The sequence below is a fragment of the Cheilinus undulatus genome, linkage group 10 (genome assembly GCF_018320785.1).
Source record: "Cheilinus undulatus linkage group 10, ASM1832078v1, whole genome shotgun sequence".
Classification (NCBI taxonomy): domain Eukaryota; kingdom Metazoa; phylum Chordata; class Actinopteri; order Labriformes; family Labridae; genus Cheilinus; species Cheilinus undulatus.
The window spans coordinates 10,465,426-10,482,052 of NC_054874.1; the positions used below are offsets into that span (position 1 = coordinate 10,465,426).

The 16,627-nt window shown below is 38.9% G+C and overlaps 1 protein-coding gene across 1 annotated transcript; it reads right to left on the reverse strand.

Moving 5' to 3' along the window:
* Positions 1 to 2,866: 2,866 nt before the first annotated feature.
* On the reverse strand, positions 2,867 to 12,232 carry rom1b (retinal outer segment membrane protein 1b). The gene is made up of 5 exons (XM_041798156.1): positions 12,083 to 12,232; positions 10,909 to 11,151; positions 7,400 to 7,587; positions 6,646 to 6,892; positions 2,867 to 3,130 (listed from the first exon to the last, which is right to left on the reverse strand). Exons 1-5 carry the CDS (start codon positions 12,230 to 12,232, stop codon positions 2,867 to 2,869), a joined length of 1,092 nt encoding a protein of 363 aa, XP_041654090.1.
* Positions 12,233 to 16,627: the final 4,395 nt, after the last annotated feature.

Sequence of the window (16,627 nt, forward strand, 5' to 3'; positions counted from 1 at the left end):
AATAATCGCAGTCAGACATTTTTTCAGAATTGTTCAGCCCTAGTTTTCATGATGATAGCAGGGCTGTAAGTTTATCAGATCAGTAAGTTTACTTCTGGGACTGAAGTAGATAAATAAAGTTATGTAATTCATACTGATTCCTGCATCATGTTATGTCATCCTAGCATATATGCCCAGTCTAGGGTAAAGAATAGCTCATGTTTAATCTATCTGGTGTGTTGGTTATAATGTAGAATGACTTATTGCTTGTGTTTATTGAAAAATACACAGGGCTGAGATAGCCTACCTGAAAATAATCACAGGTCAAATTGCAAATGCAATATTAGGACAGAAAAAGAATCTAAATGAAAATATTTTCCAAAATTATTCCGCGCTTGGAGCTCAGTACTCAGAACTTAAAGTAAAATTTTAAATAATTTTTTTTGGCGTCATTTGAGTAGATTTAAATACCAGTGCTTTTACCTTTAACTCACCAGCCACTTTACACAAATATCTGCCAATCATATGGCAGCAACTCAATGCATTCAGGCATGTAGACGTGGTCAAGATGACTTGCTGAAGTCCAAACCAATCATCAGAATGGACAAGAAAAGGGATTTTAGTGATTTTGAACATGGCATGGTTGTTGGTGCCAGACAGGCTGGTCTGAGTACCATCTCTAGGGTTTGAGAGCAGTTGTGTGGATGAAAATACCTTGGTGATGGCAGAAGTCAGAGGAGAATGGGCAGACTGGTTCGAGAAGATAGAGAGGCAACAGTAACTCAAATAACCACTGTTGCATCTGAGGTATGCAGAATACCATCTCTGAACGCACAACACGTGGAAGCAGATGGGCTACAGCACCAGAAGAGGTGTGCCACTCCTGTCAGGTTAGAACAGGAAACTGAGGCTACAATTCACACAGGCTCTCCAAAATTGGACAACAGAAGATTGGAAAATGTTGTCTGGTCTGATGAGTCTCCATTTCAGCTGCAACATTCAGATGGCAGGGTCAGAATTTGGCATAAACAACATGAAAGCATGGATCCATCCTGCCTTGTATCAACAGTTCAAGCTGGTGGTGGTGTAATGGTGTGGGGATATTTTCTTAAACCCCTTAGTCCATCGTTTAAATGCCACAGCCTACCTGAGCCTACCATGTCCATCCCTTTATGACCACGGTGTACTCATCTTCTGACTGTTACTTCCTGCAGGACAATGCATCATGTCACAAAACTCAGCTCATCTTTAACTGGTCCAGTAGAGCACCTTTTGGATGTGGTGGAACGGGAGATTGGCATCATGGATGTGCAGCTGACAAATCTGCTGCAACTGGATGATGCTATCATGTCAATATGGACCAAAATTTCCAACGAATGTTTCCAACATCTTATTGAAACTATGAAATGAAGAATTAGGGCAGTAAGGAAGGCAAAAGAGGTGCCAATCCAGTGCTAGCATGGTGTACCTAATAAAGTGGCCGCTTAAATAAAATCTGTGTGTTATCTATGGTGTGTGTCACTTTTGTTCTTATGGATTTTGTTTTTAATGGGGATTGATGTTGCTTTTGGTTCTAATTTATTATTGTGAGCAGCACAAAAAATAAGAAAGGTCAATTAACTACAGAAATTTTGAGGTTAATGGTGAATTAAATTAAATCAGAAACTGTTGGGTTTAGCTTAATTTATTCATGAAAAAAGGCACATCCATGAAATGTTCTTTTAACATGTTTGTTTACAGAATTAACTCAACAGCACCACTCAGTGTCAATTCTTAGGAGTACTATAAAGTCAAGCACAAGCTTAACACTCTAGTGTGGGCCATATTTTATTTTTTACAATTTCCTGCTGGTTAATTACAAATTAGGCTTGCATGCCAGTTTTAAACCCAATTTGAAACAAACACAAAATATTGCAGAAATCCTGTTCTTACACATATAATTAACAGGACAAATGCAGTGTTTGTTTAATGATTGAAAGAAATTGACTCATGTTAATCTGCTTATGATGGATAAAATAAAAAATTCATGGACCTTTCCTGTGATAGAGTTTTATTTGGGATCAATGAGCACACACTGAATATCCTTTTGCTTTCAGACAAAGAAAAATCTGTTTCACTTTATAAAATAACTGTCAACATGTTGTAGTATGAGTGTGCAGCTTCTGTTCCTGTATGACAAAGTGTGTTCCCGCTCGCTGTCAGGGATGCTTGTGCAGCACTTTCTGGGATTATCTACACCAGGATTATCAGATTGTTTTCAGCGCTGCAGGAATAGACAAGATGACAGCTTCATATAGGCCAACTCTGATAATGCAAGCACACATTTAATCCAACTCTCCTTGCTCAACTCAGATAACCCAAACTCCATTACATACGAAAGAAAGCAGACACTAAAAAGCAGTTAAAAATGTCTACCTTTAATATATAATTCATGAGCGTTGCCATTTTCACATATTTCAAAGCATTTCATAGCAGGTTGTTACAAACTCTACAGCTGTGAGATGAATAATACAGTGCAAATTGGATGAATTTTACCATCATGTGATTTCAACTCTCCAAAACTTGAGCCACCTGTCATAATATGTTTAAATGTGACAGCACTACACCTTTTAAAACTGAATTCACTCTACTCTAGTTACAACAAAAAGTACTACTCATGTGCTCCTGCACTGAGATGTTTATTTTGGTGTCAGTGCAGAGCCTGATGGGATTTCATGCCTTGTTTTGGCCTTGTGAGAGGGAGATAGCTGCTGCACTGGTGGGGCATAAATCAAGCCTAACATGCCAAACCAAACAGGTGTGTTACCCACTACCAACCCAGAAACCCGAGACCCTCGCTCCCCTTTCACCCCCCTTCCTCCTCAGCTCATGTTTTAGTTATTTCCCTCTAGCTGGCAGGTGTAGCAGAAGCAGCCTTCTCCGTGGTGTTGTCAGCTTTCTCGGGGTCTTCAGCCTTGGGGGACTCTTGTGAGGCATCGGGGTTGACCTGGCCAAACTTAAGCAAGACAAGGGCCTTGGTTTTGACTTCCTCGAAGGTTTCCTTCAGACCCTTCTCCAGGACATAACCCTCGCTGTCACCAGCAGGGTCCTCCAGGGCCATTGCTGCTTCTACAGCTGTCTGCAGGTAGCGCAGGCTCAAGATCACGGACATCTGGATAGAAATAAATCATAGAAGTGTAAAAAAAAAGAAACTTTAAAATCAGTACCAGAAACAGTGTCATCACTGATTAAGATGGTCTCATAGCATAATGGGCGGATGTCTGAAATAAAGGATCAACTTTCTTTCTTCAACTGTCCTTGCTCCCATATTCTGTATGTGCTCTGTGAGCCAATGCAAAACAGATTTCCATTACCTTGTCATAAAGTCATTTAGCAATTCAAATTTTTATTCACAGCTGATAGTGGTTCGTTTTAATTACGGAAGAATAAACTTGATCATATCAGTAATTATGTTTTGCCGCAGGATGACGTGCATGAAGATGAGATAAAGCCATTCACAGGCGATTTCATACACATTCACACTTTAATTGCATGAAGATTTTGGCAAAGAACTGATAGTCATTGAAGTGAGCATGTGTGACTGCGTTTTATTCTAGGTAATTCAGATATTTTTTTTATATTTGTGGCTTTCTAAATACTTACAATAAAAGTTTCTGTTTAATAAATACATTAAGATTATACCAACATTGAATACTATTTAAATGTGGGAAAATTTAAAGGTAACCATTGCCATTTAAAATAAAGCAAAGACCCAAAATACAAGCAAAGCTGCTGCCAACATACTATCAAAGATGGGGAGCAGATTCTAAATCATGATTGGCTATGTGTTTTGTCAAAGGCAAGACTTACACCATGTCCTAACTACATGTGACATGAGGAAGCATCAGCAACAAAATCTGCTTGATTACATTGATACCTGTTGTAGTATCCTGCAGGCGTGCAAGTGAAGCAACGCAAGTCAGACAGCATGTTTCACTGCTACCCTGAGCAAATGTTTTTTTATTTGCTCAGTTTCAACATCTCATATGTCGTTTATGTTGTACTGTATCTAAGTTATGGGTTTATGAGATTTGCAAATCTCAGCTGCTAGCTGAGAGGAGAGTCAGGAGAGGAAAATGGAACTTTCTTCCAACGGGGAGGGCCAACCGAAACCCGGGGGCGGGGCTAACTCTCAAAATGACATCAGGAGGGGAAAATCTGAAAACAGCTTTTTTCAACACACATTTTCTGAAAGGTGGAGAAAGAGACGGGGGGAAGGAATAGATTTTTCTGATTCTTTGAGGGATGGTGGTCAGGCCAGGGCTTTTGTTGGAAAAGACTGAAAAAGTGTATTTTGTATAATATGTGACCTTTAAATGGCTAAGATACACAAAAACTGACAAACTTGTTCCTAACAACAAAAAATGTCCCACTGTGCCATTTTTGACCCCACACTCATCTAAACATAAACTAATGCATTCCTTAATGTTAAGACTTCATTTTGGGCTACTAGCTTTCAGTTTTTTATTTATTATTATTTTTTTTTTTTTACTTTTCCCATTGAAAGCATGTTGCAAAATTTCACACTTCACACTGTTTTCTGCAAGGGTGCTATGCTGCTGAAATAAAAAGTAATAAAAGTCTGTGTGTGTGTGTGTGTGTGTGTGGGTGTGTGTGTGTGTGTGTATTTTATTTGAATTTTTTGTGATTTTGTTCTATTAAAAAATTGGAGTTGTGTAAACATGCTGTCCTTTAAAGGGTTAAATTTTAAAAAATATAATTATCTTAGATATGTATATTTCAGGCTGAAGTAGATTTGAAAGACTGACTTGTTTTAAATGGAAAAAAAAATAATGTGTTTTATTTCTACAGCAATTTTTGGGAGCAGACATTTTTTGTCCTTGGATACACATGTGTTAGGATATTAAAGGAAGGGTTAATGCTGTTTTTATTTACATCTTAAACAGTGCCTAGACTTTCTTGGAATTGAGTTTGTCGATGGATGTAATTAAAAGAGGCTGTGAGCCACAGAAACTGTGCATGAGCTGTTGTTTGCATAATAGGCAGACAATTGAGTTCTGATTGGACACATTGTGGAAGCATGGAATCACTGAAGTGCAGTCAGCTTGGTATCTGAATGCCCAAAACAGATGTTAACACAAGATATAAATTACCCTTTGTATAAATTACGTTTTTGAAATATTGTTAATTCCTCATAAGGTGGTAAAATAATCCCATGCCCCCTGTTTGAAAAGCTGGAGACAGGATGTGCCATGGCTCACTGTTAAACGTGCATACAGGCCTCCTGTTGCAGCCTAAGGCTTGATTATTCATATCTAGAGGATGTGACATCAGTACTGTTCTTCAAAGGTGTTACAGCAAGACAATCTTGCAAAGCAGATGGATTTGCCACCCTCCAGCTCTGTCATCATATCCTGGCAGTGGATATATGAAACAGTCTATCTGGCATCTTGGGTCACAAATAAGGCAGAAATCAACAAGAAGGTCTGGCCTCAGACATTTTAGAAGTAGTTACACGAGGGTTGGCTCGCTTTAGCTCCTTAAGCTTTAGCTTACCTTGCTAAACTAGCTCTGTAATAAATGTTACTACAAAGCCAATGTAGCTAAGATAGCTTTAGCAATGCAAGCTTTAACAAATGTAGCTATGTAGCTTACATAGCTGCTCTGTAAACTTAGCTAAGCTATGCAAACTACATAGCTATGTTATCCATGTAGCTTATGCAGCTAACAGAGCTACATAAGTTAAAGGTTAGTGGTCTCACTTGGGATGTTATGATGTATCAACCTGTTTTAGAAGTAGCTGCACAAATGGTGGCTTGCTTTAGCTTTGCTAGCTTAAGCTGAAGCCAACATAGCTATGCTGGCTAAATTGTTAACGTCGCCACATAAGCCAATGTGGTTACTTTAGCTTTAGCAAAATTAGCTTCAGCACACATTGCTAAGGCTAATTTAGCTACATAGATAACATAGCTACATAGCTTACACAGCTAACAATATCTCTGTGGCTTTGTTAGTATGCAACCCTGTGCTTTGTGAGCTTAGTTGTAGCTATGTTAGCTGCATAGCTTACGTAGCTGCTTTGTGAGCTTAGCTTTAGCTACGTTAGCTGCATAGCTTACATAGCTGCTTTGTGAGCTTAGCTTTAGCTATGTTAGCGGCATAGCTTACATAGCTGCTTTATGAGCTTAGCTTTAGCCAGGTTAACTGCATAGCTTATGTAGCTGCTTCAATAGCTTAGCTTGGATATATTAGCTATATTATCTATGTAGTTACACAGCTATGGGAGCTTCATAAACAGCTGCATTAGGATATTTTCATGAAGGACGAGCTTTTTTCTTGTAAGCTAACAGTTAACTGGGCTTTATTAAATGTTTTGTTATCAGATTTTGCAGGTCAGGTTTGTAACTTTTAAAGTTTTATTGTGCATTTCATTTCAATATTCATTCTACTCATCTCCAGTTTCTTATGAATTAACAGTTTGTTAATTCATACGTTTTTTTTTGCATGTGTCTCTTATTCTGACATAACACAGTGCCTCTAGAGGTGGAAAGATTGCTGATTTTATATATACACTGTAAAAATCAAAACTCTCTCCCTCTGATCATTTCTTCTTTTTTTATCCACATTAAAATTCAAGTGTTGCTTTTACACCTTCATGTATCACACCTGTATTAAGATGACCGACAGCACACCAGGACCAGTTGAATTCATCAGACCCATGTAGTAGTCGATTAGGGCCTTCCTGCAGCCACGGTTGTACAGATTGAGCTCCTCTGATTGGTAGTCGTAGCTGTGGTGAGCGCTATTATCAGTCAGGCGCTGCTGCAGGCAGGGGCGAGGAGAAGCGGGGTTACAGCAGCTGAAAGGAACACCATCCAACAGGTAACGGCCGTCCACGTTACTCCTGATACGACTGGAGACAGAGGAGGGAGGGGAAAAGGTGATGGGAAGGAGATTTAATCACTATATTGGAAGTAAAGCGAAGATGATTTCACATTTAGGGAGATTAATGGCCTTAGATCCAGCTCCATACACACCCTGCATAAATGAGAAATGAGAAGTGACTCGATTAAAGTGTCATAAAGTCATAACCTTTCTGTTAACTCATCCTTTCCTCTTATTTCATCTTTGACTAACCTTTCTCTGCTCGCTTAATAACCAACCTTTCCATCTATTTCTGCCTTTCTTTTCAAAAGTAAAGGCCAGGTCTATTTTTAATACACTCTACCTTTCTATTGGTCTTTTTCTCCCAGTATCCCTCCATCCTTTCTCCTCTTCATACTGTCTGACCTTTAAAATGTAAAATCTGCTTATCCGTCATTCATTCAGTCCTCAGTTTCCATCCTTTCTAACCACTGAATTCCCCTCACCAGTCCAGTTTCTTTTTGGCTGTGTTTTGTTTGTGCTGGGATGCACTCACTCTTTGACTTCCTTGGAGGTGAAGTCCAAGTATCTGTTGCTCACCCACTGCACCTCAAACCAATCTCTGAAGTTGTTGTTTCCACAACAACGAAACTCCATCTGCAGACGATCGATGGTCTCTTTCTGAAAACAGCGGCCCGGCACATCTGTGTCCTTGTAGAAGCGAATTCCATTTCTCAAGCCCACCTGACGGCAGAGGGAGAGAGGAGACAAAATAAGAGACAGAAAAATGGATTTTTACTGCACTGTGTGAGAAAAATACAGCCAATTACTGTTTTTTTTACTGTTAGATGGACAAATAACAGAAAAATTCTGTCTGATTTGAGAGCCTTTTCTCTGATGTGATATTGCATTTTAAGGATTGTTAGAATAAGCACCAAAACGTTAAGCGCCCAATTTTTCTGGTTTCAATGCAACCTTTAAATAAGTGTCAATGCTTCAGGCTTTGACTGTAAAAAAATAAAATGTCTCCAGAGAAATAAATGTTGTAAAAAGGACACAAAAAGGTATTTTTCCTGGAACGCAAGTAAATGCACAGTTACTTTTGCTAATACTTCTTTGAGTTACTTTTTCTCTTTCTTTATTTCTACTGTTACACATTTAGATGGAGTGATAAAATACCATCTAGAAAAATCAAATCTAAATTAGTGAGTTTTTTTTAATACCTAATTTCTATCCAAAATAAGCCCCTGCCAAGCTCCTTTTGGACAATCAGAATTTATTTTGATGCTATTTTATTCCCTCTTGGTCCCCATTAAAACACATCTTAGTAATTTAAAGGGACATTGTTTAATATTAAGCTTAATAGCATTTGGTAGAACATCCTTGCTAAGAATTAATCACAATATTTATAAGTAGGGATTTATCTAAATTAGGCTTTAATCGCCTGTATGTAAGATTTTAAAAAATATATATTTTCTAATCTTTTTTCATCTCTAATCTAACTTAAAATAAGCTTTTTATTCATACCCAGGATTCAATGATTCTTTGTCAGTCCAACCCCCATGTGGTTACATGAGAATGAATGAAACTATGTGTTGAGGTCCTGATAAAATCAGCTAAATAAATACTAAAATCATCTGAATAAGCAATAGAGAGAGTCTCCTCCATGGACTCCACCATCTTGGATTTTGCATCTTCTACAGTAGCCTACCAGAGTGTTTAGATGTTTAATATGTTGCCTGTCGTATGATTCCTGCTGGGGATCTGTTGGGAGACAAATTTGCATCATTAGTGAAGTTATCAGCTGAGTTAGAGTTCCCGACTGTGACTTTGGGGGATCCTAAAAGACACACAGTTGTGTGTATTTTTCATCATTGCCTTGCGATAGGCGGTTGACTCTCTGCTTTGTTCTTGCGAGAGGAGACCTACCTTATTAAGAGTTATTGCAGTTCTGTCATGTTGTAAAATATTCAACACTTTCAAAAGTATGGTTTAACTATATGGAGGGTACAACAGTCATGTACTTTTTCCACCTCTGCCAAAATCATGCACTGCCATTTTGCGCTTACAGAAAATGACAACGGTTTAACTGCTTCTGTTTTCTTCTTATACTTCTTTTTCATGGCAAGTTGCAAACAACTGTCAGGCGATTATAATTAAAATTTGCAATCTGTTTTTACTCACTATTAAATTGACAAAACTCATATCTGATGATAAAATTATTCACTGGAAGAAAATGCACTTATTTAGCCTTGAATCCACTTTCCTTGATTGAAATGTGCTGCCGTTGCTAATGTGTGATGTTAACTAGCGCACTAGCAAGCCAACAGTAAAATTTCCAGTGCATCTCAGTTTATATACTTTTTTTAAGTCTACTTTATAACAGTACTCTTATATGCAGTACAGCGCATGTTATCACAGCCTGTTAGTAATGCCTCAAATTGTGCACTGCTGTTTTGCTCTAACACAACATGGTCAAGGTTGAACTGCTTTTTAGTCAGCTGTATTACAGTACACTTCAGTGCAGTGAACAGGATGTAATCACAGCCTGTTAATTGTCTCAGATCACGTACTGCCATTTTGCACTAACAGGACATGATGACGGTTTAACTGCTTCAGTTTTGTTCTTGCCCCTCTTAAAATCAGATGTCTGACAGATGCAAAGTGATTTAAGTTGAAACTATTGAACTCATACAACACTTATTTTATGTTAGCATTCTTTGCTTCAATAAAATGAACTTGTTTTGTCTTAAATACCCTTGTCTTGATTGAAATGTGCTGCTGTTGCTAATAACACATTAACTAGCAGATGCTAACATTAGCTGGCACACAATGTACGCTACGTCATCAATATGTCATTAACTGAGTTCCCAAAGTGTCCTGCAATCAATTCTTGGATGTTTTGAGAGCAACGGTTGTATAATAACCTTGCAAAGCAGATAGATATGCCCCTTTCCACATTTTTCATTGGCAAATCCATCTTGTAAAGCTCCCGTCTGAACCGTTTTGGCCCGGTTGGAAAGTGACAGGACCAATCAGCTATGAGGGGCACTACTTTCAGGTGCAGCAGAGTCGTGATGTAAGCAAGCAGCAGCAAGAGCTGGTGCAGTTATGGAGGAAGAGCTTAGCGTGGATGCTGCTAAAGCGCCAGTTTTATCAGAACTTGACGACATTTCTTCGTTAAAAGAAGAACAAAGAACAGCAGTGAGTTGTTTTCTTTTCAAAAACTACAAAAGTCGTGTACTGACATGTCTGTAGTCGCCATGGTTCGCGTTATTCCTCGGTAGCTGCACACGTGCACCTTGATAGCGGCTACGTCACGTGTTTTGTTGTTCTGATTGGCCCATAAAGATGTGACAGAGAGAACATTTCTCCAATCACACTCTGAGTTCCTCCGCCCTCTCCCAAACGCTTAGTATTGAAGGTTTTCCAGATGGACGTGTGAAACAAATCCATCAGGTTAGTAGTATAATGCATTTGAGTGTTCCTCTCTGTTCAAACCAACTCTGTGCACTTATGCACTCAGAGAATGTAAATAGGATAGGATAAGTAATAGGATGTAAATTTAGTTTGTAAAGTGTCTGAGTGCAGCAGTTGTAAACTGCATTTGAGTACACTTTTCAGTATGAACGCACTTTGCACGCTTATGCACTCAAAATTTGCAGTACTTCGTACAGAAATATCAATCAAACAGTAAAATCTTTGTTTGCCAATTTATAACTGAAATTATTTCAAGAAACTTTACAAAGAGGGCTGGTCTAGGTTGCACCCTCTGATGTAACTTATTATTATAACAACAAATGCTAAACACCATGAGCTCATTTGGGACACACTAACAGAAACACATTTTATTATAGCAGGTGCCAAGGTCACCACCAGAAGTGAGCATTACAATCTAGAATCTGTTAAATTTTGCCATTATCCCCAATTTTGCACACTACCTTTTAAGTATTTTTAGACTCATAATTCATGCAAAACCATAATGACTACACCCTGGGGCCCCTTGGAGCCCAAAGCCTCAGGCAATTGTCTCCCCTTGCCTATGAGCAGGCATAGAGAACCCACCTTCAGGGACTCCTCCAGGCTTCCCTGCAGTGCGTAGCTGAGCACCACCACAGCGATCAGCAGAAAACACAGCAGCGTGGCCACAACAAACCAAGCCAGCAGGAAGGGTTTCCAACGAGGGAAGCGGCTTACATCCAACGAGTCCTGGCACATGCGGCTGGCAACCCAGTTGGTGCCGATGGAGGCCAGGCCCACCAGCATGAGGATGTTGGGCACTACGTGGATCTCTGTGTTGTCCATCACCTCGAGAGAGGGAGAGCACATAAGATCATCGGCCAGCTGTAGGTCACTTAGTCATTTCCTCCTCTCACTCTCACAGGTAATAATCTTGCATTCAATTAGCCTTATCTGTTCTACAGAAGACCTCGGCAGCCAAGTGCTTCAATTAGCTGCTGATGCAACAACTATGGCATTATGAAGACAAAATTAATACATTGCCCTGCTTGTAGCAAAAGTCAATTATGGACTGGGTTTATTATTGGCTGACTTTTCAAAAGTTGTCAGCCGTGAAAAAGCAACTTTGTTGTTTTACAATTACCATATTGTACTGTCTCCTCCTAACATTATCACCCTGTTCTATCCATTCACCCAGGAAAAAAATAATTAAGGAAGTAATGGGAAATAATTTCCACTCTGGGTTGCGCTGTCAGTTTTGGTGATGATCTGTGAAAGTTGAGTGAGTAAAGTACAAACGAACTGTCTGAATGATATATTTGTATGACAAGTTTAAACAAGGATTACACTCTTTCAAATGATGTGAGATTCTTAACTCCCAGATACTCTAATTTTGTTCTTACTCATGTTCATACATTTCATTCCCTCAATGCATCTCTATGCAAACATAGTGGCACTTTTTTTTTTGCTCAAATACAAGATAATGGAGCTTTGTTCTCAAATGGGAAATCAATGTATATCTGAAGGGGTGTGCTCATGGCCTGAAGCTTTCCTGTGCAGCCTGCTGTCTAAATCTAAATCGATCAGTGGTCAATCAAAATCAATGACCACTTGATGTTCACAAATGCATCAATGCCGTAGAGGTCAAGACTTTCACTTCAAAACCCATTTAACCCCGGGATATAGCCCAACCCCTGATGTGCCATATTAGTGTGGTCCATGCCAGTGTTTTAGGCTTGACCTGTAGTTCTTCAGCCTGTGTGTATTTCCCTCTCTCTACCTCATCCCTCCGGAGCAGCTCAGTCTTTAGGTAGGCCCCCAGACAAAACACGAAGGTGCCGCACATCACAGCCATCCAGGACATTAGCCACAGGCCCTGAGCAAGACGCACCCTCCGCTGCTGGGTGAACTTCATCTTCAGCAGCACCATGGCTCGCTAAAGTAACCAACACAAACACTAAAGAGAAAACGCAGACAAAAAAATGAGAAGATGAGGGTGAGTTCAGTGAATTTTGCTCAAAAATGCAGCTGTCAGTCCAGAAGAGGCCAGCTGTGTATTAGGAGAGATCCGGTTCATTAATGTATCTTGCAGAAATGCAGCTATTAATGAAGGCCTTCGACTTGTTTGTTGAGTTATTAGCCGGTTGAGCTCCTCTAAGTTGTTCCAGGTGGAGGCGATAAGCATGTAGATCCCCTTGATGGAAAGGGCGCAGTCAACTTCAGAGGATAATCCAAATTTGAATGCTGAAAAAGTTCCAAGGGACTTTTGTAACCCAAATCTGTGCTGAAAATCAACTTGGAGGAAACATTTATCCAAAAATAGATAACAAAATGGAGTAATTTGTTCCAGAGAGACAGGTTTTATCCCTTCACATGAACTGCTGAAACCCCGGTAGCCCCCCCTTCAAGCAAAAACCAGTGTTTTCTTCCTCTTGATTGGATGTTGTCTTTTGATAGCACCCCTCTGTAATTATGCATGTAAGGCCTCCCCTAAACCGCTGCAGCCATAGTTAGAGGACACAGAGACTGGCCAAAGTTGAGAGTTTGGAGCCATAATCCTTCAAGAGAGTACCTGGGATCCTATTAAAGTCCAGGGTCCAATAGGAAAAGAGGCCAGTGTCTGATCAGCAAACTTGTTCAGATAGACACGTAGTGAGGGAGGGACTATCAGACAAGAATAACAGGCAGACTTAGGACTCCTCAAGAATGGAGGCAGCTGTGAATGACAGGACATTTATTGAAATCAGCATCAGCTGAAGACCAGGGATCTCAGTAACCTGTCTTGTCTGAGCTGGAAGCAGGAAATTTCTGATCATCCAGGTCCTGATTTCTTCTATGGGTTTGCTCAGAACAGTTGTTCCCAAACCAGGGGTCACCCCCCTGAAAATGGTCACACAGTTTAACTTAGCAGTCACTGATGGGGATTTCAGACTAAAGTTCCTAGACCCCATTGTCCTAGCTCACTCATTACTTCATCCACTAAAGCTGAACAATACTGTTTCAGAATGATCTTCGGATGTGGTGTAGGATGGTGAGGCAGGGGCTTGTTCATGTCAAGTGAAAGTAAGACACGGTGGGATTACGGATGCACTGTAAGGACTAGGAGGGTAGTGGTGCAGGATCAATGGGATTAAACTGTTATTAAAAGTATTTATGACAGCTTGTGTCAAGTTAAAGCCACTCGCATGTCAGCAGCAGTTACAAGACAACAAATACAATCACTTTCAGTGCATTCAGAAAGTATTCAGTCCCCCTTCACTTCCATTTTCGCCTGATGCTGCAATCTTTAAAGTTCATTTTTATTCTCATTAATCTACACTCAATTCCCCACAGTGACAAAGTGAAAACAGACATTTTTGCTAATTTATTAAAAAGAAAAAAAACTGAAATATCACATTGACATGAGTATTCAGACACCAGGATTGGGGGATTTTCTGACGTTCTTTGCAAATCCTCTCAAGCTCAGGCAGGTTGGATGTGGACTGTATGGGACAGCCATTTTCAGGTCTCTCCAGAGATGTTAGATAGGGTTTGAGTTAAGGCTCTGGGTGGGCGACGCTAGGACATTCACTGAGTTGTCACTCAGCCACTCCTGTGTTGTCTTGGCTGAGTTGAGGGTCATTGTCATGTTAGAAGGTGAACCTTCAGCCCAGTCTGAGGTCCTGAGTGCTTTAATTGAGGATATCTCTGTATTTTATGCCATTCAGCTTTCCCTCTGTGCTTACCAGTCTCCCATTCCTTGTTGCTGAAAAACACCCCTACAGCATGATGCTGCCACCATGCTTCACTAATGGGATCGTATTAGACAGGTGATAAACAGTGCCTGTTTTTCTTCAGACATTTCTGTGCCATAAAGCCCAGTTCAGTGGAGGGCTGCAGTGATAGTTATCCTGGAACTTTGTCCCATCTCCACACATGATCTCTGGAGCTCAGTCAGTGACAATCATGTTCTTGGCCACCTCTCTCATTAAGGTCCTTCTCCCTCAGTTGCTCAGTTTGGCTGGACCACCAGCTCTTGGAGGAGTCCTGGTTGTGCCAAACTTCCTCCATTTGAGAATCATGGATTTACAGTGTAGATTGATGAGATTTTTTTTACTTTGGCACCAGGCTGCAACATGACAAAACTGAAAAAGTGAAGGGGGTCTGATTAATTTCTGAATGCACTGTATATGTAAAGATTGATCTTTTACATTTCCAGCAATGGCTTTAAGAAGTGAGACTGATTTTAAGCTTCATATATGTTGACTTAATGAGCTAACTTGCCTTCTATAGGCACAGATGGGAATGATAGACTATGCAGAGAAATGCTTCTAAACTTTCATGTAAGATTTTGGTGTTGATACTCCCAATATGCACAAAACTAAGGCTTGAATACATTTCCAAAAATATTCCACCTGATGTTTTTTCATGAACAGAAAAATAAATAAGCAGACATAATTTGTGTTGTTGCAACATAAATACCTTTATTGGTGGAACAGCCATAATGACACATTTACATTAAATGAATATAGAACGGGATAATTCCTAATAGCATAAAAGAGTTTACAGAGGTTAAATATGGGGTCTGTACAGATTAAATCACATCTGTGCTTCACTGCTGCACTATATAATTCACAATACTCAATAACATACTGAATTCACAGCTTTATAATGTTCAGTTTTAGTGGTTTGTTATGAATACATCCATCAGCTTTAATCACATGACCAGTAGTACTTCAGAAAATAAGGGCTTTCACATTTAATATTAAATATATACAAACATGGAGTCATTATCTATTTACATCTCCATGTAGGTTATTATAATTCACATTTACAAGAAAACTTAACACTTTAAACATTTGTATTTAATAACTTTGTTTAATTTACAGAGTAGCTTTACTCGACCTTTCCAGATTATCAGTCACCAGCCGGCTTCTTACAGTTTCTAAAGTGGTAAATCTATACAAATACACACAACAAACACAGAGTATGAACACTGTTGAGGAGAAAGCTATTGTTAATGTAAAATGTCATTCACTAGACTAAAATCAGATCCTGACGTGGAGATGATGTTGGATTTGATTGTATTTTGATACCCTACTCAGCCTTTGGGATCAGTTTGAATAGAGATGTTGGACTAACATCAGATCCCAAAGTAGCATTGATTTCGTACTCAGCAGAGATGGAGAATTCGAACACTGTAACTAGATTTACTTTGCTTAAAGTTTACTTAGAAAAATGACTGGTCCATCAACTAAAGTCTCTAAGTACAAGTTAGACAGTTCAGAGTTTATTTAAAGTACTGAGTTGCTAATTTTGATACATGAAGGGCTCGTACAGTGAAGTATGATCATCCCTTACTGGGCAATGACAAGAGAATGCAAATCTACAATCAGGTTGTTTTTTATAGACCTAAAGTAAAATGCAACAGCGTTTTGAGGTGAATGTAGAATCATTCTCTCACAATGTGCTACCGACTGCAATGTAGTCAAAGCAAGACTGGCCTTTCTGCTCGTTTTGGGTTTATGATTAATTTTTTTAATCAGTACTTAATGTTTTAAAAAAATGTAGTAAAGAAAAATACTTACCCCAAAACACACTTAACCCTTAGGGAAGTTTCTTTTTTTTTTTTTTTTTTCATTTTGGCTATGTTCATGTATGTCGCATAAATTTTAGCAAGATTCAGTATTTTAATTTGAGCTTGCTATTTCCAACTCAGCTCCCACAATAAATCTTGAATACTGTTAACAAGAAAGAGTTACACTAAAGCTGTTAAGCATAAAAAATGAAACCCATTAAAACTGCAGTTTTAAAAATCCCTTCCATTGAAGCATAATACATGCATTCTACTATATCTGGGTGTCAATCTGGGCTTTTGCCTGGGAATTTATCATTTTTACTGGTTTCCATTAGAAGGTATCATTTTGACCATATTTGGCATGTGGAGAAAAAAGCATGCAAAAAATAATAATGTATAAAAATCAGTGTTATGCTAATCATTTACATATCCCAGGCTGTAATAATTCAGCACAAAAAATACTCTGCATGTAGCATATCTAAAATAATAATTTTTCAAGCTCTTTTTGTTTTGTTTTACTGAAAAACATGGTGGCTCCATGAGAAAAAACTAGCATTCAAAGGGGTTAAAACCTTTCAAAATTAATGAATATTTGATATCAATAATTATTTCAGTTACAGGTGAAAACAATTAGGTCAATGAAAGTAGAATAAAATAGTAATATAAAGTATTTCTACAGCTACCATAGTAAAAGCACATTTTTTGTGCTTAGCAGATTAAGAGTGAGCATGTGACATTGCACAAAAATAATGATGTATAAAATCTATG

What these genes read in the sequence shown, in the direction of transcription:
- rom1b (XM_041798156.1), bottom strand. Translation starts at nt 12,232, where the DNA reads ATGGTGCTGCTGAAGATGAAGTTCACCCAGCAGCGGAGGGTGCGTCTT. An exon ending in ACCTCCAAGGAAGTCAAAGA is followed by an intron (nt 6,893 to 7,399) that starts GTGAGTGCATCC and finishes CTCTGTCTCCAG; the next exon opens with TCGTATCAGGAGTAACGTGG. An exon ending in TGTCGGTCATCTTAATACAG is followed by an intron (nt 3,131 to 6,645) that starts GTGTGATACATG and finishes ATTTCTATCCAG; the next exon opens with ATGTCCGTGATCTTGAGCCT.